This window comes from Sus scrofa, chromosome 4, assembly GCF_000003025.6.
Source record: "Sus scrofa isolate TJ Tabasco breed Duroc chromosome 4, Sscrofa11.1, whole genome shotgun sequence".
Taxonomy (NCBI): domain Eukaryota; kingdom Metazoa; phylum Chordata; class Mammalia; order Artiodactyla; family Suidae; genus Sus; species Sus scrofa.
This window is the reverse complement of record NC_010446.5, coordinates 92,393,873-92,420,943: the sequence shown is the minus strand read 5'-3', so window position 1 is coordinate 92,420,943 and position 27,071 is coordinate 92,393,873. Positions and strand designations below refer to the sequence as shown.

General features: G+C 45.9%; 2 protein-coding genes across 6 annotated transcripts in view; both read right to left on the bottom strand.

Annotated features, from left to right (window-relative positions):
* The window catches only part of LOC100152824 (Fc receptor-like protein 1), a 35,082-nt gene extending 29,819 nt beyond the window's left edge, over positions 1–5,263 (bottom strand). For 3 of the 4 annotated variants that reach the window (XM_021089613.1, XM_005663238.3, XM_005663239.3), the window contains exons 1-2: positions 5,105–5,260; positions 481–501 (exon numbers count right to left, since the gene is read on the bottom strand). In XM_021089613.1, the coding sequence (XP_020945272.1) occupies positions 481–501; positions 5,105–5,135 (52 nt within the window). In that variant the 5' untranslated portion in view covers positions 5,136–5,260. Of the gene's footprint in view, positions 1–480; positions 502–5,104 lie in introns of all 4 variants that reach the window. The other variant, XM_021089614.1, reaches the window with a different exon arrangement.
* Positions 8,798–26,409, bottom strand: CD5L (CD5 molecule like). 2 transcript variants are annotated; one of them, NM_001243468.1, is made up of 8 exons: positions 26,231–26,409; positions 22,761–22,787; positions 18,956–19,276; positions 16,555–16,875; positions 14,120–14,440; positions 12,472–12,786; positions 11,081–11,398; positions 8,800–9,626 (listed from the first exon to the last, which is right to left on the bottom strand). In NM_001243468.1, the coding sequence occupies exons 1-8, from the start codon at positions 26,256–26,258 to the stop codon at positions 9,619–9,621; spliced, it is 1,659 nt and encodes a 552-aa protein (NP_001230397.1). In that variant the 5' UTR covers positions 26,259–26,409; the 3' UTR covers positions 8,800–9,618. The 2 variants fall into 2 exon arrangements, with proteins under 2 accessions (XP_005663294.1, NP_001230397.1); XM_005663237.2 differs by lacking the exon at positions 14,120–14,440 and having other exon boundaries at positions 8,798–9,626; positions 26,231–26,404.

The following is a 27,071-nucleotide window of genomic DNA, read 5'->3' as shown; positions in this document are numbered from 1 at the left end:
TGACTTCAGAGCAGGTCCGAAAATAGGAAGGTGGCAGCAGTCTATATCATTTTGTATGTGGTCCCTCCAAGCAGTGACTGTGATGTTCTCTGTGGAGATGTGACTTTGGCATTCTCTTCAACACTCCCGATGGAGCAAGCAGCTGGGCAATGCACAGGGACCTTGGAGCCCTTCTGGCAGAGGGCAGAGAGTCTTCTAGCATCAATCTTCAGCATCCCCTGACTTCTTTGTGCATCCCTAAGCTGGGATGTCCCAGAAAAACGAGACTGTGGTCTTGAGAAGATCAGACCAAGATCTGCTCCACCGGCTGAGCTGGCACTTGTCATGCTCAGGGTGGGGTGTGAACACAAGCAACCTGGGCCCAAGGGAGCCGCTGTCATCTGTATACCGGATATCAGACAGCCATCCCCAGGCCTCCTGCACTGACTCAAATGATCAGATACCCGCACACCATGAAGAAGAAAAGGAAGTGCAACTTACCAGTTGGTTCACAGAGTGGAGCTGGGAGAGAATTCAGGAGAGATCAGTACAGAGCAGCAAACACCAGACTTACCCAAAGTTCAACCTCCCTCCACCCAAAGCTTTCCTAATGATGTGCCCACCTTCCCTTGTGCCCTTCCTCTCTCCTTTTCCTCTCTTCCCTCTCCTTTCATCCCCTTTTCCCTCCCTATCTTCTTATTTTCCTCCCCCATCTTTCCCTACCTCCTTTCTCTCTCTTCCTTTTCCCACATTCCACATCCATTACCAGCCTACAAAATGACACACAGTTCAGTTTTTGTTTGTTTGTTTGTTTTGCTTTTTAGGACCACACCCATGGCACATGGAAGTTCCCAGGATAGGGGTCGAATTGGAGCTGTAGTTGCTAGCCTATACCACAGCCACAGCAATGCAGGATCTGAGCTGCATCTGTAACCTACTCCATAGCTCATGGCAATGCCGGGTCCTTACCCACTGAGTGAGGCCGGGGATCAAACCCACAACCTCATGGTTCCTAGTCGGATTTGTTTCTGCTGTGCCATGACAGGAACTCCACCGTTCAGTTTTATGATCATAGAATAATTTCCAATAATTTCTCTCATCTATGATTACAGGATGGTGGCTTTGTTCTATAACTGCTCAGCAGCTCCCTTCCTCAAGCCCATCAACCTCATCCCCTCTCTCAAAAGTCTGGTGGTCCAGCTCCTGGTAACAACAGTCAAGCAAGGAGAGTGGATAGACTCCTGCTCAAGACAGGATGCCTCTTTATTTAACGTCAGAGCAGAAGAGGCTTAGATCCAGAGATGAAATTCAGATTTCTCCAAAGGTTCTCTCATATCCCAAGGATCTGACCACAATATTATATCATAATGGTCAAGAGGGACATTTCTGAGGAAAATACAGGCTCTGTAGGCAGTTGACATAGGTTTGAATCCTGGCTCTTCCTCTTATAAGCTATGTGACCCTGGGACAAATACTTTACCTCTCTGGAGTTTAGTTTTCTTTTCTGTAAAATGGAGATAATGATAGGCCCACTTCACAGATATTTGCCAGGGTTAAATGGTTGATATCCACAAAATTCATAGAAGAATGCCTGGAATTTAGCATTCAATAAATACTCTCCCACTATTATTATCTACTTTGGCTCGGTTTGGTCTGAGATGTCTACTGTTTTAGATTAAATGTTTATTTAAATAATTCTTTCCTCAGGTAGCAGAAGGGAATTAATGGGAGCTAGCAGGAAAATCACACTTTTTTGGGGGGCCACATCCATGTCATGTGAAAATTCTGGTGCCAGGGATTGAACTTGTGCCACAGCTGCAACCTGAGCCACAGCAGCAACAATGCCAGGTCCTTAACCAACTGTACCACCAGGGAATTCTGATCATATTATATTTAATTCATCCATACAATAAATAACTCAGCTTTGTATACCACACTGAGGTTACAGTAGTGAAGTACATAACAATCCTTTCTGTCAAGGAATTCACATCACAGTGGGAGAGAGCCAATTTTTAAAAATAAACTTATGAGTTTCCTGGCGGACTAATGATTAAGGATCTGACACCCCTGCTGCAGCTCAGGTCCCTGCTGTGGCACGAGTTCTATCCCTGGCCCGGAAACATGGATGAAACTGAAAGTAGGCCTTCTGGATGTTTGAGAAAGAGTATCCCTGGCAGGGAAACAGCAAACACAAAGATCTTGAGAGGGAACGAGCATGTCCAAGACAGAATAAGAAGGCAGGTGCACCTGAAGCTGATGAAGTGGGGGAAGAGTGGCTAATATTGGTGTGTGAGAAGTAAGCAGGGGCCAGTCACGGAAGGCTCTGTGGACATGGTAATAGTTTTGCATTTTGTTCATGGTATAATGGGAAGATATAAACAGTTCTGACTTAATTTGCATTTATAAAATCACTCTTCCACTGTGAAAAGAACAGACTACAGACATGCAGGAAAAGCAGGGAGAATATTAGTGGAGTCTGGAAGAGTGAGGATGATGGCTCAGGTTAGATAGTACTAGGGCTGTGACGAGGGCAGATTTCAGTATAAACTTGGGAGTAGAAGCAATAGGATTTACTTATGGATTGATATAAAACATAAAAGGAAGAGAGGAATTAAGTATGATGCCTAGATATTTGGCCACAGCAAATGGAAAAAAAGGTGGTGACATTTATAGAAATAGGTTAAGTTCTATGGTGGTGGTGGTTCATGTGGAAGATCAAAGGATCTGTCCAGATGTGTTGAGTTTAAAATGCATAGTAGAGAGCTGAACAGCAGGTGAATACATGAAAGCTGTTCAAAGTTGAGATCAAAATTGGATAAACAAGCTTGATTTTATACCATTTAACCTTAAAGTGGCACATAGAGTGACTAAAATGTATAACTTGGGAAAATGAGTGTGGATGGAGAAGTCTAGGTACCAACCTTGGGAGAAGCAAACATTTTGAGGTCAATAAAAGCAGCAGGTATTAAGTTAGAAAGAAAACCAGCAGAATACAGTATTCCAGAAGCCAAGTGGAAAAGTATTTCCAAAAGTGGGAGTGACCAACTATGTCAAACAGTCTTGAGATGTGAAATAAGATAAGAAATAAACATTGAATCCTGGTGGGGCAAGATAGAGGTGATTGACAAGAGCACCGTCAGTGGAGTGGTGGGAGACAAAGAAAAGTGGGTTCAAGAGAGGAGGAGGAAGAACTCTAAAGACCTAGAACAGTTTGGCAGTTTCCAGGGGTTAGCAATGAGAGAGGAGCTGATTATAAATGGAATAAGGGCATGAGGGAATTTGGAAGTGATGGAAATGTTCTGTATGTTGATCGTGGGGGTAGCCACACATCTCTAAATCTTTGTCGAAAACCATAGATAGGCGTTCCCCTCTTGGCACAGCAGAAATGCATCTGACTAGGAACCGTGAGGTTGCAGGTTGAATCCCTGGCCTCACTCAGTCGGTTAAAGATCCGGCATTGCTGGAGTTCCCGTCGTGGCGCAGTGGTTAACGAATCCGACTAGGAACCATGAGGTTGTGGGTTCGGTCCCTGCCCTTGCTCAGTGGGTTAATGATCCCGCATTGCTGTGGCTCTGGAGTAGGCCAGTGGCTATAGCTCTGATTCAACCCCTAGCCTGGGAACCACCATATGCCGCGGGAGCGGCCCAAGAAATAGCAAAAAGACCAAAACAAACAAACAAACAAACAAAAAAAAAAAACGTAGACAATGCATCAAGAAAAACCTCAATCTTGCTGTAATGCAAATTAAAAATGAATTTTAAAAAGAAACAGTGGGGGGAGATTAGGTAAAAACAGAACTCAATGAAAACACTAAAGGGATACATAAAATGGTGAAGCCAATGGAGGTTACATTTCTAATATTTTAAGGTAGAAGATATTATAGCACATCTGTATATTTATAGGAATAACCCAAGATGGAGAAATATTTTGATGATGGAGCAAGAGAGTGTGGGACCAAAAGCACAAGTAGAGTCCTCTCTTCAATAGGATAAGGGAAAATATATTTATAATGGGGGGAGAAAAGGCAGGGTATGTAAACATAGAGGTGGACAGCTTGCTAGAAACAGCAGTAAAAAGATGAGAAATTTTTCTTCTGATTGCTTTTATTTTCTCAGGGTTATACATTGAGAGTAAGGAGAGAGAAGGTGGCGGAGAGAGGAGTAGGTTTGAAGAAGTGGTCAAAGAAGAGCATTGGATGTTCCCAGGTGGTCTAGTGGTTAGGACTCAGCACCTTCATCGCTGTGGTCTGGGTTCAATCCCTGGTCTGGGAACTGAGATCCCACATCAAGATGCCTCATGCCGTGGCTGCAAAAAAAAGGAAGAGGCTTGGCTCTGACAGAGTAGGAGGATTCTGTAGTAGCACAGATGGCTTCCTCAGACTGGTGATCCCATAGGTAAAGGAAGATAAGTCAGCAGGACCATGCCTTTGGTTTGAAGTCCCCTTCAGCTGCTTCAGCACAGGTGTGAAGCGTACAGAAATGGGCGTTAGTCAGGAGAGTGCTGTAGGGGGAGAGGAATGAAGGTGTATCCAAGGGAGTGTTATGACGGACCAGAGAATCTAAGTACTGTGAGTAGTGAGCACATGGAGCGTGCAAATTGCCAAGAGAAAAGTGAGCCTGGGGAGCTGAAGACATGTTGAAGATGGAGCCTTTGAGAAAGGGAGCTGGAACCACAACCTATTCAGGGAGGGGGGTGGACGCTGAAGTCAAAGATTTTGGAAGTGGGATGGTTGTTAAAGACAAGGTCTAGGGTTTGATGGTAGAAACTGAGAAGTCAAGGAAAGGTAAAGGAAAATAATGTGATGATAAGAAGGAGAGGAACTGAGAGGCCACATATCATCCTCACGGCTGTCGAAACCACCAAGAACAAGTCAAAATTAATAGAGAAAAGACAGACAGCGAACACATCCCATGAGATACAGACAAAAATGATGGATTTCTCCCAAAATCTAGCTTTCCATTATCTACTGTTTTGTCCAGTTCTGAGTCCTCAGTGGGAAGTAAAGATCAGAGCACACCTGACCATGGCTGGGCAGAAACTGGATCCTGAGAAGTCCCAAAGCTCATCAGGAGGTGGGGCACCAGGGGAAGGAATCCCATACCCTTTTCTGAGTTGCCCTACTCACCACAGATCAACAGCAAGAGCCTTAGCAGCATGGGGGCCAGGTCTGGGACTGGATCTGGAGATTCTTTCTCATCAAAACAAGAAAACTTTAGAGTCAAGAGGCAGCAGCTTGTCAGCAGTTGGAGGAAGTCAGGATCAGAAGTCACACAATCGAAAGCATGGGTTTACAGAAATAGAAGAAGGAAGAAGAACCCTCTGATGGCCAACCTATTTCCTCTGCTTTGGAGGCTGATAAAAGTAAATATACTTCTTTTTATAATTTGGTTCTATTTCCAAATTTTGAAGATGATGCGGATTAACACTCCAAGAGCTTGGGTATCTCGAAGGAAGTTTCCCAAAGGCCCTTTCTGTCCTTGATGAGAGTCACGGCAGGCAGTGTTCCTGCTGAAATTCAAATGGCAAGCCTTTCGTCTTTGATAAGAATGTCTCCTCCATGTCTACTCTGCACATCCTTTTGTCTCGCGCAGGCTCTATTGTAGTCACTCTATGCACAAGTGTCTGTAAGACAGGGACTGATGGGCTGTCACCCAAGTTATGTAGAATGTCTGACAGGTGTTACACATGATGATTTGCAGGGTCAAGCTGTTTACAAGATACTAGCTTCCATATTTAAACTTTCACAGTGGACCAACACGTGAGCAGGCAACAGCTGAAAAATGAAATCGTACAATCTGGGAGATGTTCATAAGTGACACACAGGAAATAGGCATATGCAAATATCTGGGCATTTGGGATGGGCTCACCATTATCACTAACCCTGGCATTATTCCTCCCCTCACTCCAAAGCAGGATGTTTATAATTTCTCCCATGTCTTCCTTTAGTGCTTTGGGGCTACCAGTTCTCCACACTTGAAGCCTGTATATGAGTCACATTGTGAATTAGCGGGGAATAAGCTGCAGCTCCAATTTGACCCCTAGCCTGGGAACTTCCACATGCCGCAGGTGCAGCCCTAAAAAGAAAAAAAAAAAAAAAGAATACAAAAACAAAACTTCCTGTGTTCAAATGGGACACTCCAAACTCTATGCCAAGCCACACACATACCCTGGGATAGACCTAGGAATATGCGGCTGGGGCAATCTTTACCCTAAGCAAGGGCAGAGAGCAGGAACCAGCAGAATCAAAAATTGATTATACTGGAATTCCCATCGTGGTGCAGAGGAAACGAATCCAACTAGGAAACGTGAGGTTGTGGGTTGGATCTCTGGACTCACTCAGTGGGTTAAGGATCTGGCATTGCCATGAGCAGTGGTGTAGGTCACAGACGCGGCTCGGATCCTGCGTTGCCATGGCATGGTATAGGCTATCACCTGTAGCTCTCATTCAACCCCTAGCCTGGGAACCTCCATATGCCACAGGTGTGGCCCTAAAAATCAAAAAATAAAACAAAATAAAATAAATTGATTACACAAATTTATAACGCTAACTATTTTTTAAACTAAAATTATTTTTCAATCAAGGGGGAAAAAGAATTTTTATTCCCACCTATTATGGATGAAGAAAATGTAGCCCACAGAGAAAAAAATATGTTTCAAGTCACCATATAGATTAGATTAATACTTCCAACTATTGGCTCCCTATCTGTAAGAAAATTGTGTATTGAGGGTTAGAGTTAAATAAAATATATTGTTAAATTAATTCCACCTGTTCTCTTTTATTTTTCTAATGTGGCTACTAGAACATTTTAAACTATAGATGTGGCTCATATTGTATATATAGAGCTGCCCTAGACCATGACCCTCAACAAGAAATTACATTCTAACCTGCCCACAGCCAGTCTACAGAGAACACCTGGACTTGGCATACTTTTCCCAGTATCATGTATCAAGCCCCATAAGATGCTGACTTGACCTCAGAGTAAAAGAAAATAAACCCTAGAAGGGGAAAGCATGGGTTAAGAGAAGAGGAAAAATGACATTATGTAGTTTCCCAAGCATGTCTGAGGATCCCTGAGGGGTCTGTCAGGAGGAAATCATGAGATGAGGACATTCTTAGAATTTTCAAAGCATCTTCACGAACTTAAATCAAGTTGAGGGCCAATCCTATTGCATGAGTAAGATCTAGGTCATCTTCCTCTCAGAATAGATTGCTGGGGAGTCCTGATGAAGAAATACTGAATACCTAAATAATTCTCAGCAGGCCTGAGTGGCCTCCTGCAAATCATCTTATGATGCTAAAGGGCTGGGTCCCCACCTTGGGCTTTCTGTTCCTACTGGAGAAACCACAGCCCCAGGGAGAGTGTGCCAGCCTAGGTGATGTAAAGTGAAACTGCTCCTTTTACCCTTCCAGTGCAGTCCCTCTCAGTCTCTATGATCCAGGGTTCTTTTTTCCAGGCTCATCCCTAGCTTCTGGGATTTTTGCAATGACATAAATGTGGATAGCTGCTAGCTGGTCTTCTTATGAAGACTAAAGTCTGGAATAACCTACATTACCATCTTGATGACATCACCTCATTTCATCTGTGTTTTTTCTTTTTCTTTTTCTTTTTTTTTTTGTCTTTTGCCTTTTTTGTCATCTGTGTTTTAATAAGGAAGGCATGAGTTATAAATATTACCAGTGGAAACAAGTTGATTGGTCTTCCATTCAGCCAGAACCACAAAAGGGTAATAGGTTATAGTGATACCTCTGTTATGGGTTCTTGTCCTCATCTCTTCAGATCCATAAACTCAGTTTTATAGATGCAAGGGGACTTGATTCATTACTGATAAATTAAACTTACACTAGATAGGTAAATTATCACTTCACTAATTTTCAAACAGGAAAACTGGTTACAGTTTTTTTTGGTTAGAAGTTTAAGAACCTGAGATCCCAGCATGACTAAGCAGAAACAAATCCGACTAGGAGCCATGAGGTCGCAGGTTCAATCCCTGGCCTCACTCAGTGGGCTAAGGATCCAGCATTGCCATGAGCTGGGATGTAGTTTGTAGATGCGGCTCGGATCTGGTGTTGCTGTGGCTGTGGCTGTGGCATAGCCCAACAGGTGTAGCTCCAATTAGACCCCTAGCCTGGGAACCTCCATATGCCAGGGTTGTAGCACTAAAAAAAAGGGAAAAAAAATCTGACAACCAATGAGATAATTCAATAAAAATTTAATATATATTATAATATTATACACACACACACACACACACACACACACATACACACAAAACACACAACAGTTTGTCACAGAACCCAAGACCAGGAATGCCACTGGATTCCAGAAAAAGATGAGAAAAATAAATTGAAAATGCTGTCTGGGCATGATGTCTCTCAAACATGCTCCTTCCTGTGTACCTGTTTCCTTATTTTATGTATCTCTTGAAGGGCTTCCTCTCATTTTATGGTCTATGTGGTATATGGAAAAAGACCACCCACGATGGATTCTGGAGCCTATGAGCTAGAGGGAACACAATACTAGTCTACAGGGAAAATCAGGAAGACCCAAGAAACCTGATCAGATAAAGGCAAAATCTCTTTGAGTAGACACAGCAGATCCCAAAGTATCTGTTAAGGCATGTTCTTCTCTTCTTGGATGCTAGGTTTTTCTACCTATTTTCACACACTAGGAAATAAGGAGAGAGTTTTGCATCTATAAAAGAGAGCAATATTAACACGCATGATTGCATCTGCTGGCAGGTTCTCTTCTACCTGATCCTGCCTAAAAGGCCATTGCTGACATTCCTGCAGAAGGAGTCTATCACACAGGGAGGCAACTGTTGAGACAGTGAGAGCTACTTTATTAGAAGGCATAAATGTAAGCACATTACAGACACTCAGCATAGCCTCAGAGTCTAAAGTTGTCAATTTTAGAAGTCAGCCATGATTCCCTCCTCAGGGTCATTCTGTCTCCCCTCAGATTTGCAGACCCCAAACTGAAGGATTGCCACGAGTCCCCAAACGCTCTCTCTGCAGCTCTTCCTTTCCCTTCCCCCAGTGGTAGCTCCAGAGCCAAAACATTTCTCCTTGGGTCAATTCAAACTCATTTGTGAGATTCCTCTTGCTAAGGAGTAGGAGGATGATAAGATGTTGATTGTGGTGATCACCCGAAGCTTGAGAAAAAGAATCCCAAGAAACTCCAAGCTTTCCCCCAGTTCCCTGTAATTGTTTACCCCGCAGTTTCAGTCAACTGTTCCTTTGGTTGTCTCATTCCTTTCCTGCTCTTTACAGACAGAGGTCTGGTCTTGGAAATGGCCTGTCATGCTCAAAGAAAGAAGCCTGGGGACTCCCAGCCTGGTTGAGAAGAAACAGGAGAGGCCAGAGCCAGTGCCAAAGCATCAGCAGTGAGGGGAGGGCGACTGGGAGCTCCTCTTCCCTGGAAAGAGAGAATTCAACAACTCCTATCTCCAGGCAACCGTGAGGGGGCTTGGCTCTGAGAGCAAGGTGTAAGCAGAGTGTTTAGACTCCTGCTGAGGGGCTGAGGGAGGGGTGGCTAAAGCCTGCAGGCCCAGTGCACATACTGGGCCAGTCAGGGCCCATGAGGAAATAAAGGACACTCAGGGCTTGCTGGGGTCTGGTCGAGCATCATGAAGTCCAGGCTATGGTTCTGTAAAGAGAAGAACATATAGGAAGGTTAGGGACCTGCAAGACGGAATTATTTCCTTCAAGCTCAAAGAGGCCAAAAAAGAGGATTGGATCTCAATATAAGAAAGAGAGAACTGGAGTTCCTGTTGTGGCTCAGCAGAAACGAGCCCAACTCGTTTGATCCCTGTCCTCGCTCAGTGGGTCAAGGATCCAGCATTGCCATGAGCTCTGCTGTAGGTTACAGATGGGGTTTGGAGCCCACATTGCTGTGGCTGTGGTGTAGGCCAGCAGCTGTAGCTCCAATTCCACCCCTAGCCAGGGAACTTCCATATGCTACAGCTGTGCCCTCCCCCCCAAAAAAGGGCCCTGCCAGACCTTAGTCATACACATATCTCACACTGATGTGAGCCAAGTTCAAATCTGGTGCTGTATCCCAGGGACCCAGTCAAGCAGCTCCCACAAGAGTCACAGTATTCACATCTATTGAGGCTTCTTACTCTCACACAATCATAAAACTCTTCAAGGGAAAAAATGGCACAAGGGCATGGGACATTTTTACAGATGAAATAATTGAAGTCCTGAACAGTTAAGTGACTACCCAAGATGACAGAGCCTCAGAATGGCAGTAGCAGGACTCAACCCCTAGTCTTCTGTCACTAAACCCCTCCTTCCCTAGGCACTAACTGCTCCTGACATCGCTGGCCAACTGTCAGCTCTTCCCGACTTCCATAACTGAGTGTTTCACCAAGCAGCCCTGTGTAACCAGCTTCTCACCCTGATTGCAAAGAGGGGGGCTTCCGAGCTGGAACTCTCTTGAGTCAGTCACCCAGGGGGGACTTGCTGGCTTGCATTTCCTGGCTCCTATTGGACAAGGTTTCTGCCTTCATCCCTCTGAGTTCTCCAGTTCTCCAGAGCTGGTATCTGAGCCTCTCTGCAAAGACGCTCTCACGGGCACTCCCAAAGAGCCCCCTACCCCTGCCCCGTTCCCACAGAGGAGCTTCGAATCTGGGGAGTGACCATAGAGAGAATGAGGTGGGACCACCTTCCAGAGGTGAACTTTGAGTTTGAGAGTTTGGGTCATCTAAGACAACTCCCTGAGCTAAGGGTCAAGGCCAGTCATTTTAGTTCTGCTCTATCATTGCAAAGCAGTGTTTATGATTTGGGAAAGTTGCTTCTTTTCTTTGAGTGTTCTATCTTCACGTTTAATATGAGGATATTAATTCAGTAATTTTCAACCCGCCTCTTATTCTCCCATTCAATAACTATAAGGTAAGGGAGTTTTTCAAATTAAGATTAGCATTCTATTGACTACTAGAATGCCTCCACCAAATCCCTTGACGTACACATAAAGTAGGTGACTACCGTGGGCAGAGGTGTGGCGCTGCTAGAATGACCCTTATCCCCAGAGTTCACCCACGCCCCCCTTCTTCACCTCCCTACGTGCCAGTCCTCATGAATTCCATCTGCAGGGCTTACCTGAACAGATCACAGCCACATCCTCCTTGTGGTTGCAGTCGTGATGCCCCCAGAACCTGTGTTGGCACTGCTCTAGGGACTTCTCCTTCCCCGAGCACCGAACATCATCCAGCCAGATGCGGCCAACCCCACGGCCAAACTTCTGGATTTTGGCAGATGGGAAGAGGGACTCCCCACAGCCCAGCTGCTTGCACACCGTCCGGTCCTCTTCTTCTCCCCAGCCGTCATCACAGACAGAGCCCCATTCGCCCTTGTGCAGCACCTCTAGTCGCCCAGAGCAATTGGTGTCTCCTCCTACCAGCCTCAAGTCAAAGGGATCTGCAGGGTCAGTGAATGGAGAGAAACAGGCAAAGAAGAAAAACATAAGGTCGTCTACATCCGCAGTCAAATCCCATCAGCCCTTTGAAACTCTCTACCTGTGTTTCTGTGGTTATAGCCCTTTCTCTAGGTTCCAATCCATGTGGCCCAGGTTCATTTCCTTAACTAGGATCTTTTCACTTTCCCATCAAATATTTAATAAAATATAATATTTACACATGACTTTCTAGTAGTTTTCTTTTTACTTGAAGAATCTGAGTTTCCACTGTGGTTCCAGGGGTTAAGAACACTTCATATTGTCCATGTGGATGCATGTTCGATCCCTGTCCTCTCTCAGTAGGTTAAGGATCCAGAGTTGCTGTAAGCTGTGGTGTAGCTCAAAGATGTGCCTCGGATCCAGTGTTGCTGTGGCTGTGCCTAGCCCTCTGCTGCATCTCTGATGTGATCCCTAGCCTGTGAACATCCATATGCCATAGTGTGTGTCTGTAAACAGAAAAAAAAAATCCAACAGGCACCTAGACCTGTGTGTCCTACTCCTATAATGTAGGATGCAATATAATAATAGATCATATTAATATAGTTAATTAATTAATATTGACTTAAAGCACTTTTATATACAAAGGCATATCTCACTATCTCTATTTTAAAAACAAGAGGATTGGAGTTCCTGCCATGGCTCAGAAGAAATTAATCTGACTAGTATCCATGAGGACACAGGTTCAATTCCTGGTCTCGCTCAGTGGGTTATGGATACAGGCATTGCCATGAGCTGTGATGTAGGTCACAGTCATGTCTTGGATCTGGCATTGCTGTGACTGAGGTGTAGGCTGGCAGCTACAACTCCAATGGGACCCTTAGCCTGGGAACCTCATATGCCAGGGAGTGGCCCTAAAAAGACAAAAATAAATAAATAAAAATAAAAACTAAAAACAAGAGGATTGATGAGCAGCACAATTAAACAACTTTGCCATGGTTATTCGACACGTGGGTAGTTCTCGGTAAACACTGGTTGAATAGAATTCCAATTCATCAAGTTTATGCATGAACCTGGTCCCTGGACCTATAGGCATTACCTTCACATTCGACACACATGTCATCATCATGGGTGCAGTTATTCTTCCCCAAAATCCCAGAAGAGCAGCGCTGAAGGCTTAGTTCTCGTCCTGAGCATGACACCTCACTCAGCCAGATAGGCCCTTGGCCCTGAGTAGTACTGCAGCATCTTTTTGTCAGCAGAGCCTTCCCACACCCCAGCTGCCGGCACACCACCTTCACGGCTGAGAGATTCCAGCCTGCTTTGCACACGGTGCCCCATTTGCCTTGGTGCTTCACCTCCACTCGCCCCTTACAGCGCCTAGGACCACCAACCAGCCTCACATTCTCTAGCACTGTGGGAAAAGAAAGAGAAAATATCTGTTCCCTGAAAAACACAGTCCCCAAAAACGGAGTCCCATGCACCCATCTCTCGATTCTTGGTTTTTAGTCCAATGTCTGCTACAGTACCTAGTGCTGCCTAATAGATGCTTAATGACAGAATGGATAAATAAATCAATGAAGAGAATGTTATTTCTCAAGTCCAAGTTGAGTCACTAATTATTTCTGTACTATTTTTATTTTTTCAAATTATTTTCACATTTGAATTCTAATCTTTTGGTTATAAGAGTCAGGTAGAGACATTGTGTAGATTTTAAAATCATAATAATAAGGAGTTCTGATTGTGACTCAATGGGTTAAGAACCTGACATAGTATCATTGAAGATATGGTTTTGATTCCAGGCCTCACTCAGTGAATTAAGGATCTGCATTGCCTGAAGCTTCAGTGTAGGTCACTGTTATAGCTCAGTTCCAGGGTTGCCATGGCTGTGTCATAGGCCTCAGCTGCAGCTTGCAGCTTTTATTCAAAACCAAGCCTGAGAATTTCTGCAGGCCACAGATGGGGCCATAAAAGAAAAAATGTTAATAATAATAATAATAATAAAATACAATGAAAACATGCACAATGTGTCCAAGACCAAACATTTTTACTTCAGATTCAGCATTAACACCCAAGAATACCGGATTACTGCTCCTAACCCTCAATCTTTCTAAAAATAGGAATGAGGCCTCAGTATCAAGGTACAAATATTTAGTGATTGTTCCTTTGATACAAAAAATGTGGAGTGACAAAGAGAAGATATAGGACTATTCCTCAGACAAGTCACAGTCTAACGGAGGAGGAAATATACAGACAGAGAGAAATTTTAGATACATAGAAAGCAAATATGAGATGGGATTAAAAGAATACAACAATAGCAACAGCATTTATTTATACACAGTTGATGTGTGTTGGTTTTGCATGCGCATCTCCTAGCTAGAGACTAGACTCCCTGAGAACTGAAAAGGCATACAGTATACTTTGCAAGCTCATTTCTTCCAAAGAAATCAACCTGGGGCTCCTGAAAGAGCATATGCTAATTAACAAATGTTCACAGTTTGTTGGTGCTGTACAGGTTTTCATAAAGATGGAAAACAAGAGAGAAGCATTAGTTCAATAATGAAGGAGTAACAATTGCAAGGGACGATAATGTTTGTCTCCACTGCCCACAATTAGGAAAGTGTAAAGTGTAAAAGACAGGGAATCAAAGGCCATTGTGTGAGGTTCATGGTGAAGAAGAAGGACAAAGAGTGGTCATGTGAGCTGTGGGCAGCTGGCAGACAGGCCTTGAGCCCTGCCATACTCACTTTCACACTGCACCCCTGCACCTTCATTATGGAAACAATCAAAAATATCCACTGGCTCACACGCAGTCAGGTTCAATTCATGCCCTTGGCAGATGACCTCTTGCATGAGGACTTTTTGGTCTGTGCCTGTTGATGGTTCATATGCAGTACCACGTGGTGTCCCCTTGGCTTCTCCACAGTTCAGCTCCCGGCACACCACAGCCGCTTCCTCCATGCCCCAGCCAGCATGGCACATGGTATGCCACTCGCCATTCTGCTGCACTTCCACCCGGCCTTCGCAGCGATGGGGACCTCCTGCCAGTCGCACTGTGAGTGAAGGTTCTGCAAAGAAATGAGATATCGGCTGGAGGTCTGGGAGGAGCCTAGAGAGTACTCGGGCTTGTACACAGCGTCCTGGGAACTCTCTACCCCTCACAAGTTGTGGAAATTTGAGGGCTGAGAAAGGAGGCATCAAAAGGGAAGAGGAGCTTCGGAACCCCGACTCTGGGTTCTGGTTCTGCCACACTCTGCATTGTACCCTATCAAGAAACTCCACCTCCAGACACCCAGCTATGACTGCTGGCTTTCGAGTTTGAAGATGAAGAGGAGGGCTGCCTGAACATCCAGCAGTTTTCAGAATCGCTGCTGGTCAGGATTAGAAGGCTCTAGAGAGATCATCGAGTCCACCCCCACTACTGCAATGAAGAAAAGGAGTCTCATGACATAGAGGATCATAGGGTCTCATGGTCAGAGAGTGGAAGCCCCAGGTCAGACCATGAGTGCAGAGATATCTGCTGTGTGCTTTCTTCCTCATGCTTCTCTCTCCTCCCATGGAAGTGAGATAGAGGCAGAGTGCCTGAACCTCATTTGGCCTGAACAACTTCTCTCTCTCTCTCCCACTATCTCTCTCTCTCTCTCTCTCTCTCTCTCTCTCTCTCTCTCTCTCTCTCTCTCTAGCAAGGGTGCATTCCTCCCCATCCTCGCTACAGCCTATCATATTCCCTCTGTTCAAGAGCCCAGATCAGAGGAAAGACAGAGAGCACTGGGCAAGGAACAAGTCAGAGCCACACAGCCTCAAAGCCCCGAAACCGAGTCTAGAGGATTCTATGGGTTGGGAGTAGGAGAGAGGCTTCACACAGTCTCCAGGGAAGTGCTGAGGAATCTAGGACTTGTTTCTACTTCTTGACTAAAACCATGGAGGTGGAAAGATAAGAGAAAGTCTCTCCCTTCTACCAAGACTCAGATGGAGCATAGAGAAGGCTGTGTAGGGACACCAGGGAAGAGCCCATCAGGAAGCAAGCTTCTGGCAACGACATTCCAGGCACTGTTCTATGCACTCTGAGAGCAGGGGTGAGCAAGGTCATCGGCATTTCTGCCCTCAAGGACATTATATTCCATAGGCTTGAGGCCATCCCACCAAGTGTCCTCAACCCCACAGGGACCTGGTGATAAAGACCTAACTGTGCCACCCCTCCATGGAGAATTTCTGGTGCACCTGGAGGGGCCACATATGGACTGGTGCTCTGTGGCCCATTGGACTAGGAACTGTGAGACTTACGACAACAGGGGCCCCGCAGAATGACCGGTGCCTGCGTGGATGGAATATGATTTCCTTAGAGCAGATTTTCCCCTGACTACCCTCTCTCAGCTCTGCACAAACGCCCTAGATCTCGGCATCAACCCCATGAGAAGTGGCTGAGTTAGGAAACAGACCTGGCTGATTTTGTGATACTTTATTTTTATGTTTTGGCTGCCCCATGGCATGTGGGGTGCCCGGGTCAGGGATCAGATCTGTACCGTAGTTACCAGGAAATAGGAATGAGACCTCAGTATCAGGGGACAGTTATCTAGTGATGGTTCCGTCGATAGAAAACCGTGGGGTGACAAAGAGAAGACATGGGCTGGTCCTCAGCTGAGTCACAGTCTAATGCAGGGGGAAGTATACACACAGAGAGGTATTATGAAGACATATAAAGCAAATCTGAGCTGGGAATAAAAGAAAGCCATAGAAGAGCAATTAGGTACACACAGGTGGTGTGTGTTGGTTTTGCATGCGCATCTCCTAGCTAGAGACTAGACTCCCTGAGAACTGAAAAGGCATACAGTATACTTTGCAAGCTCATTTCTTACCTATAACTCCACCCCAAGCTCCTGATACAGCATCGATATTTAACAAGTGCTTGGTGTTTCTTGCATCTATACATGCGTGGGCAAAAAAGAAGCAGGTTCTCGTAACAATTGTAACCAGAGAGAAGGGTTAGGTCAATCATGAAGGAGTGACAACTCCAGGGGAGGCTAATGCTTGTCTCCACTGCCCACAATTGAGAAAGCATGAGGTGTGAAGGACAGGGAGCCAACGGCCACTGTGTGGCGTTCATGGTGAAGAAGAAGGACAAAGAGTGGTCATGTGAGCTGTGGGCAGCTGGCAGACAGGCCTTGAGCCCTGCCATACTCACTTTCACACTGCACCCCTGCACCTTCATTATGGAAACAATCAAAAATATCCACTGGCTCACACGCAGTCAGGTTCAATTCATGCCCTTGGCAGATGACCTCTTGCATGAGGACTTTTTGGTCTGTGCCTGTTGATGGTTCATATGCAGTACCACGTGGTGTCCCCTTGGCTTCTCCACAGTTCAGCTCCCGGCACACCACAGCCGCTTCCTCCATGCCCCAGCCAGCATGGCACATGGTATGCCACTCGCCATTCTGCTGCACTTCCACCCGGCCTTCGCAGCGATGGGGACCTCCTGCCAGTCGCACTGTGAGTGAAGGTTCTGCAAAGAAATGAGATATCGGCTGGAGGTCTGGGAGGAGCCTAGAGAGTACTCGGGCTTGTACACAGCGTCCTGGGAACTCTCTACCCCTCACAAGTTGTGGAAATTTGAGGGCTGAGAAAGGAGGCATCAAAAGGGAAGAGGAGCTTCGGAACCCCGACTCTGGGTTCTGGTTCTGCCACACTCTGCATTGTACCCTATCAAGAAACTCCACCTCCAGACACCCAGCTATGACTGCTGGCTTTCGAGTTTGAAGATGAAGAGGAGGGCTGCCTGAACATCCAGCAGTTTTCAGAATCGCTGCTGGTCAGGATTAGAAGGCTCTAGAGAGATCATCGAGTCCACCCCCACTACTGCAATGAAGAAAAGGAGTCTCATGACATAGAGGATCATAGGGTCTCATGGTCAGAGAGTGGAAGCCCCAGGTCAGACCATGAGTGCAGAGATATCTGCTGTGTGCTTTCTTCCTCATGCTTCTCTCTCCTCCCATGGAAGTGAGATAGAGGCAGAGTGCCTGAACCTCATTTGGCCTGAACAACTTCTCTCTCTCTCTCCCACTATCTCTCTCTCTCTCTCTCTCTCTCTCTCTCTCTCTCTCTCTCTCTCTAGCAAGGGTGCATTCCTCCCCATCCTCGCTACAGCCTATCATATTCCCTCTGTTCAAGAGCCCAGATCAGAGGAAAGACAGAGAGCACTGGGCAAGGAACAAGTCAGAGCCACACAGCCTCAAAGCCCCGAAACCGAGTCTAGAGGATTCTATGGGTTGGGAGTAGGAGAGAGGCTTCACACAGTCTCCAGGGAAGTGCTGAGGAATCTAGGACTTGTTTCTACTTCTTGACTAAAACCATGGAGGTGGAAAGATAAGAGAAAGTCTCTCCCTTCTACCAAGACTCAGATGGAGCATAGAGAAGGCTGTGTAGGGACACCAGGGAAGAGCCCATCAGGAAGCAAGCTTCTGGCAACGACATTCCAGGCACTGTTCTATGCACTCTGAGAGCAGGGGTGAGCAAGGTCATCGGCATTTCTGCCCTCAAGGACATTATATTCCATAGGCTTGAGGCCATCCCACCAAGTGTCCTCAACCCCACAGGGACCTGGTGATAAAGACCTAACTGTGCCACCCCTCCATGGAGAATTTCTGGTGCACCTGGAGGGGCCACATATGGACTGGTGCTCTGTGGCCCTTGGACTAGGAACTGTGAGACTTACGACAACAGGGGCCCCGCAGAATGACCGGTGCCTGCATGGATGGAATATGATTTCTATAGACCCGCTACACTGTAGGTATTATCCCCAGAACCAAAAAGTGGTTCAGTTAGGAAACTGACCTGGCTGATGTCATTTTACGGCTTTTTTTTTTTTTTTTTTTTTTGGCTGCCCCATGACTTATGAGGTTCTCAGGTCAGGGATCAGATCTGAATGGCAGTTTCTAAGAAACAGGAATGAGACTTCAGTATCAAGGTACAAATATTTGGTGATTTTTCCTTCAATAGACAACTGTGGCTTGACAAAGAGAAGACATGGACTAGTTCTAAGCCAGGTCACAGTCTACTGGTGGAGGAAATATACATAAAGAGAGAAATTATGTATACATAGAAAACAAATATAGGATTGGAATAAAATAATAAAACAATAGCAACATTCTCATTTATACACAGTTGGTGTGTGTTAGTTTTGCATGCGCATCTCCTAGCTAGAAAATAGACTCCTGCCTTAACCAAAAAAGCATATATTTCACTTCGCAAGCTCATTTCTTCCCTAGAACTCCATTCTGAGCTCCTAATACAGCATATGCTTTTTAATAAACGTTTAGTGTTTGTTGGATCTGTGCATGTGTGTGAAGAGAAGCAGGTTCTCCTAAAGACTGAAACCGAGAGAAAAGCATTAGGTCAGTCATGAAGGAGTGAAAATTCCAGGGAAGGATAATGTTTCCTCCACTGCCCACAATTGAGAAAGTGTGAGATGTGAAGGACAAGGAACCAGTGGCCATTGTGTGAAGTCATGGTGAAGAAGAAGGAAAGGGGCAGCCATGTGCAGTATGAGCAGCTAGCAGACAGTCTTTGAGCCCTGCCATACTCACTCTCACACTGTGCCCCTGCATCCTCATCGTGGGTGCAATCAAAAACTTCCACTTGGTCACACTGAGACAGGTTCAGTTCATGCCCTTGGCAGATGACTTCTTGGAGGAAGACTTTTTGGTCTTTGTCTGTCGATGGTGTATATAGAGTACCACTCGGTGTCCACTTGGCTTCTCCACAGTTCAGCTCCCGGCACACCACAGCCACGTCTTCCATGCCCCAGCCATCATCGCACACGGTACCCCACTCGCCATTCTGTTGCACTTCCACCCGGCCTTCACAGCGATGGGGACCTCCCACCAGTCGCACTGTGGATGAAGACTCTGCAAAGAAACAAGATGTTGGCTGGAGGGAGTTCCCGTCGTGGAGCTGTGGTTACCGAATCGGACTAGGAACCATGAGGTTTCGGGTTTGGTCCCTGCCCTTGCTCAATGGGTTAAGGATCCAGCCTTGCCATGAGCTGTGGTGTAGGTTGCAGACACGGCTCGGATCCATCGTTGCTGTGGCTCTGGCATAGGCTGGCAGCTACAGCTCCGATTCAACCCCTAGCCTGGGAACCTCTACATGCCACGGGAGCTGCCCAAGAAAGAGCAAAAAGACAAAAAAAAAAAAAAAAAAGATGTTGGCTGGAGGTCTGGGAGGAGCCCAGAGCATACTCAGGCATGTACACAGTGTTCTGAGAACTCTTCCACCAATTGCAGGGTGTGGAAGTTTAAGGAAGGAGAAAGGAGGTATCAAAAGGTAAGAGGAAGAAGAGTTGCTACAGGACTCCATCTCTGGGTTCTGGTTCTACCACACTCTGCATTGTACCTTATCAAGAAAATCCACTTCCAGAATCCTGGATATGCCTGCTGACTCTTGAGTTTAAAAATTAAGACAAAGCTTCTCTGAATGTCCAGTAGATTTTGGAAACACTGGTGGTCAGGATCCGAAGTCTGTAGAGATTATCAACTCCACCCCACTATCTCACTGATAAAGCAAATATTTCTTGTGAAACTCAAAGTCAAATGGTAACACTGTCAAAGAGTGGAAGCCCCAGGTCAGACCACGAGTGCAGAGATATCTCTTGAGTTCTTATTTGTGACACTGTCTTCTCCCATGGCAGCTAGAGGGAGGCAGAATGACCTAAAATAATTTGGGTTGAACGACTTGCCTCCCTCTCTCTATAGCAATGGTCCATTCCTCCCCATCCTTGCTACTTCCTATGATATTCCCCCTGTTCAAGAGCCCAGATCAGAGGAAAGACAGAGAGCACTGGGCAAGGAACAAGTCAGAGCCACACAGCCTCAAAGCCCCGAAACCGAGTCTAGAGGATTCTATGGGTTGGGAGTAGGAGAGAGGCTTCACACAGTCTCCAGGGAAGTGCTGAGGAATCTAGGACTTGTTTCTACTTCTTGACTAAAACCATGGAGGTGGAAAGATAAGAGAAAGTCTCTCCCTTCTACCAAGACTCAGATGGAGCATAGAGAAGGCTGTGTAGGGACACCAGGGAAGAGCCCATCAGGAAGCAAGCTTCTGGCAACGACATTCCAGGCACTGTTCTATGCACTCTGAGAGCAGGGGTGAGCAAGGTCATCGGCATTTCTGCCCTCAAGGACATTATATTCCATAGGCTTGAGGCCATCCCACCAAGTGTCCTCAACCCCACAAGGACCTGGTGATAAAGACCTAACTGTGCCACCCCTCCATGGAGAATTTCTGGTGCACCTGGAGGGGCCACATATGGACTGGTGCTCTGTGTGACTTACGACAACAGGGGCCCCGCAGAATGACCGGTGCCTGCGTGGATGGAATATGATTTCCTTAGAGCAGATTTTCCCCTGACTACCCTCTCTCAGCTCTGCACAAACGCCCTAGATCTGGGCATCGACCCCAGAGGACATTGCTGAGTTTGGAAACTGACCTGGCTGATTTATTTTATCTTCATTTTTATTTTTAATTTTTGGCTGCCCACATCCAGTGGAGTCCCTGGGTCAGGGATCAGATCTGAACCATACTTTTGACCTACGCTGCAGCTGCAATAACACCAGATCCTTTAACCCACTGTGCCAGGCAGGGCACTGAACCTCAGTCCTGGTGTGCCAGAGACACAGCCGATCCTGTTGCACCACAGTGGGAACTTCTGACCTGGCTGATTGCATTGAGAAGTTTCTTTGGTTTGCTCATTTGTTTTTGTTTCTCTCTGTTTCCTCCATAAATTCTTGTAGAAAGCAACATGAGGAATGGAGGTTAGAAATAGGAATTAAAATAAAACCATAGGAGTTCCCGGAGTGGTTAACGAATCCGACTAGGAACCATGAGGTTGCGGGTTCGGTCCCTGCCCTTGCTCAGTGGGTTAACAATCCGGCGTTGCCGTGAGCTGTGGTGTAGGTTGCAGACGCGGCTCGGATCCCGTGTTGCTGTGGCTCTGGTGTAGGCCGGTGACTACAGCTCCGATTCGACCCCTAGCCTGGGAACCTCCATATGCCGCAGGAGCGGCCCAAGAAATAGCAAAAAGACAAAAAAAAAATTATTAAAATAAAACCATAAGAAAACTAGGAAAAGTTTCCCTTTTTTGCACAGCTACGTTTAAGGCACATATATATAATTCCAGAAGAGGCGCCTAGAAATGGCTTTGGGGTCATTGTAACTAAGATGAGGGTCTGCATAGGCAGTTTTGTCTACTCCAACAAATATTAGCTATCAAGATCACCCATGAGTTATGTAATTTTGATTTATAAAATTCTGGCTTTCATCTTCCATGGAGTGGAGGACCAGAACACCCCTTAAGAAAGAAGAAATATGTACGAAAGAAAGGAAAGACATAGAAGAAGTATCAAAGAAATCCAGCTTGAGGGAAAGAAGGGCTGAGAAAGATTTGAAGCCAGAGAGAAGAACAGCTCATCTCAGGCATTGTTTCAGGTGGCTCTATTAGCTGAGGGCTGGAGAGGGCCCCAGGGGTAGAGGAGCAACATCCTGGGATGTGGGAAGGCCTTAGAGAGCCATTGTCTCCCGGCACTGGCAATGAGGGATGGTGCTGGAGGCCAGAGAAAAAAGACCAAGGACCCTGAATGTTGGAGGAGACTGAGAAACAGGGCTCAAATTGCATCCAGCAGGGTGTAAGATCCTCCACATTCATAGCAGAGTTTGTAGCTGCCCCTCTCTGGTAAAGACTCTACCATCCAGAGAAAAATAGGCTCAAGGGATAATGGCAAAGAAACTGATAATCCACAACCGACCCCCTTGAGTCTGGACCATCAGAGCCTTCCTCTCCCACAGATGAACTCTCTGTGCAGCTCCCCCAGTTGAGCAGTTTGTGCCCAGCCCAATGACTCCTGCTACTCCTCCTTCTCGCAGAGGAGGGGGCAGTGGTGGCTGATATCCCCCGACCACCCCCTGCCCTCAGCTGGTGAAGCCATGTGCTGCTCAGAGGCTGATGCAGCTCTAGTTCAAAGACACCATGAAAGCTGGCAGAGGGACCTGGAGGTGGTGGACCTCAGCAGAGCAAAAGGAAGTTTATCCCCCAGATATGCCCACAAGTGGGGGAGGTGCCTCCTGAGCCTGAAACAAAGCCACCTGCTCCTTAGAGGTGGCCAAGACTCCGGGGCCACAAGCGCCAAGTGGGGAGGAATCCCCTTGCATGCTCAGCCACCCAAGTCTGTTCTAAGTGGAAATCTACCCTCATAAGATTCAGTGGGTGGGTTGGGAAACCAGAAAGGAGATCTGGGGCTGTTTGGAACCAGAGCCTCTCTCCACGGCCCTGGAAGCTTCCAATTTTCCTCTCTCCAGCGGTTACAGTCCTCCCTCCTAGGCCCCCAAAACTCTTACCAAATTGAGCAGGTCCGGTGAAAAAGGCTGAGGAGAAAAGAAAGAAGTGAATGATGAGACCATGCAATCAATGTCCAAGGTTTCGTTCAAAAACACATCTCTCCGGAGAGCCTTGCCAACCTTTGTGGGACAGGTAGAGTGGTAGATATAGAGCCTCCTAAGTCAGTCCTGGTTGGGACCTTTGCCTTCTAGAAGGCTCAAAGGAGACATGGACACTGAATCGGAACCACAAAGACCTGTTCTACCACAGCTCCCTGACCCACCATGTTCCCTTGACATCTGAGGTTGGCTCTCCCCCAGGCGTGGATAGATTTTGGTTTCTAGTCTAGTCAATTAGATCGATTGGCGATAACCACTTAAAGTGGAAGTGCAGTGATGCAACCCCAGGGCTCAAGAGGAAAGCATGCTGGAGGCCACTGGGAAGATGCACTGGGTGGGGAAGATAAAGCTGTCATAGGGGGAGAGCACGGAGAGGAGGGGCAAGGGCAGGATTTGTCTGGGATCACTGACTAACTGCATTTATTTATTTAGTTAGTTAGTTATATGGCCACACCCTTAGCATATGGAAGTTCCTGGATCAGAGATTAAATCTGAGCTGCAAAATGAAAAAAAGGAATTCCCATTGTGGCTCAACTAGTAGCATATGGAAGTTCCTGGATCAGAGATTAAATCTGAGCTGCAAAATGAAAAAAAGGAATTCCCATTGTGGCTCAGCAGTAAAGAAGGCAACTAATTTCCATGAGGACGTGGGTACGATCCCTTGCCTTGCTCAATGGGTTAAGGATCCGGGATTGCAATGAGCTATAGTGTAGGTTACAGACTTGGTTCAGATCTGGCATTGCTGTTGCTGTGACTGTTGCTATTTCTGTGGCTCTAGCTCGATTCCACCCCTAGCCTGGGAACTTCCATATGCCGTGGGTGCGGCCCTAAAAAAATACGATAAAATAAAAAATTAAAAAGTAAAATCCATTTTTAGTTTATGGGCTGTGGGTTTCCCTGACTTGCTTAACAGGTCAGAAAGCAGTTCTACGTTTAGTTCCAAATTTCTAGGTTTGAGTACCAACACATCTTTGAAACATCAGAGCTTCTTACCACCAGATCTCCATGTGAGGGAACTCTTCTATCCATGAGGCCCTCTCCTAAAACCATAGTGAGAGTCCTAAGCCCTGTGACTCTCAGTGGTCACTGTGCCCTAGGCATTTTGAACTGCAGAACTCACCATCCTTCTCACCACCACCCCAACTTAGAGGATCATCTTTCTGAAGGAGCCTATGTCTTTGCATTTCTAGCCTAGATCTTTTAAAACACATCCAAGTGTTTCAATGGCTTGTCCTGAAACTCTTCCTTCATTTGATTTCAAATTAGCTTCTTAATAACACCTGGCCCTTTATCCTCCAGATATGTCCACCCCAGACTCAATGAGACCTTGTCTGAAATTGCCTAAAACTCAAGGTTATATTATACGTAACACCCCACATGTCTAGAAAAGAACACAAAACACGTGTGCATGCAAAGAAAGCTGAATGTGATGAGCCTGACCTGCAAGTGTGAAGGTGATACAGCCCAAAAGTGACTTGAAAGCCTCTGTAGCAGAGTCCTTAACTATAGGTATCACAGATCAGATGGGCTTCATGAAGGAGGTGGGAGTGAAAGTAAGCCTGGGAGATTCAATAGTATGTTCATGATGGGTGGGGCTAGCTGTGAGGTGGTATAGGTGATATACAGATGTTTAAGAATATCAGAGTTGCCGTTGTGGCTCAGAAGTAATGAACCCGACTAATATCCATGAGGATGTGGGTCTGATCCCTGGCCTTGCTTCGTGAGTTAAGGATCTGGCTTGCTGTGGTGAGCTGTAGTGCAGGTTGCAGTGGCAGCTCGGATCTGGCATTGGTGTGGCTATGGCATAGTCTGGCAGCTACAGCTCCAGTTTAACACCTAGCCTGGGAACTTCCATATGCCACCAGTGTGGCCCTTAAAAAAAAAAGAAAGAAAGAAAGAATATGGCCAGCACCCTGCATAGAACACATAAATGCCTAATTAAAAGACCAGTGTAGGCTTCAATGATGCACTGGATCATCAAGATCATAAAATGAATGGGCTTGATTAGGCAAGGGACCTAGCCGGCATCGTCATCTTATGAAAACAAACAAGTCTCTGAGGAACATAATATTATCTTTATCTCATAGATGAGAACAAGATTTCAGAGAGACATAAACACTTACAAATTCAGATAGCTAGGATAACCAACATGGTCCCTACTGTCTACCACAGGGAACAATACTCAATATCTGGTAATAAATTATAAAGGAAAAGAATGTGAAAAGATATATATATACACACACACATATCTGAGTCACTTTGCCATACAGCAGAATTAATACAACATTGAAAATTCACAGTATTTCAATAAATTAAAAAAAAAATCAGACAGCTAAGAAATCAAAGAGCAAGGATTGAAACTCAAGTCTTTTTGATTTCAAAACCCCTATTTACTCTAAATTATTCTAAGCAACACAGAACTGGAGGAAACTGGGGAAGCATTATAGGGAAACTGTACCATATGACCAATGAAGATGTCTGTCCTGTTCCACTTCTTTTTCTTGCTCTACCTGCTGCTAGCAACCTATGGCCCACCTGTTTGTCTTTTCATGAAGAGTGCATTCAGGAATTTTTGTTTTCACTCTTTAGGGTCGCACCCGCAGCATATGGAAGTTCCCAAGATAGGGTTCGAATCGGAGCTACAGCTGCCAGCCTATGCCACAGCCGCAGCCACGTGGGATCCAAGCCGTGTCTGCGACCTACACCACAGCTCATGGCAAAGCCTGATCCTTAACCCACTGAGTGAGGCCAGGGATCAGACCTGCATCCTCATGGATCCTAGTTGGTTCTGGTTCATTAACAGCTGAGCCATGAAAGGAACTCCAGGAATATTTATGTAAAAAGGGAATGGGATAAATTATTAGAAATTTGTCAGAAGTTCCCATCATGGCTTAGCAGTTAATAAACCTGACTAGCAACCATGAGGATACAATCCTTCGCCTCGATCAGTGGGTTAAGGATCCGGTATTGCTGTGAGCTGTGGTGTAGGTCACAGACATGGCTCAGATCCCATGTTGCTGTGGCTGCGATGTAGGCTGGCGGTTACAACTCTGATTGGACCCCCTAGCCTTTGAACCTCCATGTGCCACGGGTGCAAATAAAGAAAAAAGAAAATTGTCAGAGCAAATACAGGGAAATACAAAATTTTCTGGTAATTAAGGTAGATTATAAATTGTGTTATAACTTGGGTATACTTAATGTGACTTTTTTGAATTTAGAGCAATTGCCAGATATAGAGAAAGGAAGAGAGCAGGGAGGAGCCTCTTCTTGAAGGATACCTAGATCTGCCCCAAATGGGCAGGGAGAGGATTCCCCCAATCAAAGTCCCAGAGGACTCTGAAGCCTAGACCAACGGGAGCAGGACTACTCACCAAGGAGCAAGAAGACTAGCAGGGCCATGACCCTGGTAACTGAAGACGGTGAGTTGAAATTTGAGGCTGGAGGAAGGCCCCAGAACAGCAATATTCAGCTCTGGCTGCAAGCGTGCTGCGTGGAGGGAGGGAGGAAGGCCCCTGGGCAGTGGAGGCTTTATCAGATGACCAGAAACCAATGGGCTCAAGGGGCAGAACTGATAGAGTTGGACGTGCTGAACTCAGCATGTCCCCAGAGGAAGGGAGGTGACAGGAATTGGCAGAAAGATGCTGAAAACAAAAGAAAACAAACAAAATCTCCCAGGCTGTTATGACTCAGTTCTGCTCCACCCCCAGCTCCATTGATCTCTGCTTCAGTCCTTTCACTATACAAACAGGGGAAACAACTGCCATAAGGAAAGGCAAGAACCGAGAACGGGGCCATTTCACATCAGAAGTTTAAGCAATGCTTGCAGCAACATGGATGGAACTAGAGACTCTCATACTCAGTGAAGTAAGTCAGAAAGAAAAAGACAAATACCATATGATATCACTTATATCTGGAATCTAATACACGGCACAAAGGAACCTTTCCACAGAAAAGAAAATCATGGAGTTGGAGAATAGCCTTGTGGTTGCCAAGGGGGAGGGGGAAGGAGTGGCATGGCTTGGGAGCTTGGGGTTAATAAATGCAGACTATTGCCTTTGGAGTGGATTAGCAATGAGATCCTGCTGTGTAGCCTTGGAAACTATGTCTAGTCACTTCGGATGGAGCATGATGATGTAAGAAAAAAGAATGTATACATGTATGTGTAACTGGGTCTCCATGCTGTATAGTAGAAAAAAATAATAATAACGTACT

Excerpts from the sequence above, each read along its gene's own strand:
- CD5L (NM_001243468.1), bottom strand. The coding sequence starts at position 26,258 with ATGGCCCTGCTAGTCTTCTTGCTCCTTG. Across the intron at positions 19,277-22,760 it reads CACCGGACCTGCTCAATTTG|AGTCTTCATCCACAGTGCGA; the intron begins GTAAGAGTTTTG and ends GTTTCTTTGCAG. Across the intron at positions 16,876-18,955 it reads TGCAGGGGCACAGTGTGAGA|AACCTTCACTCACAGTGCGA; the intron begins GTGAGTATGGCA and ends ATTTCTTTGCAG.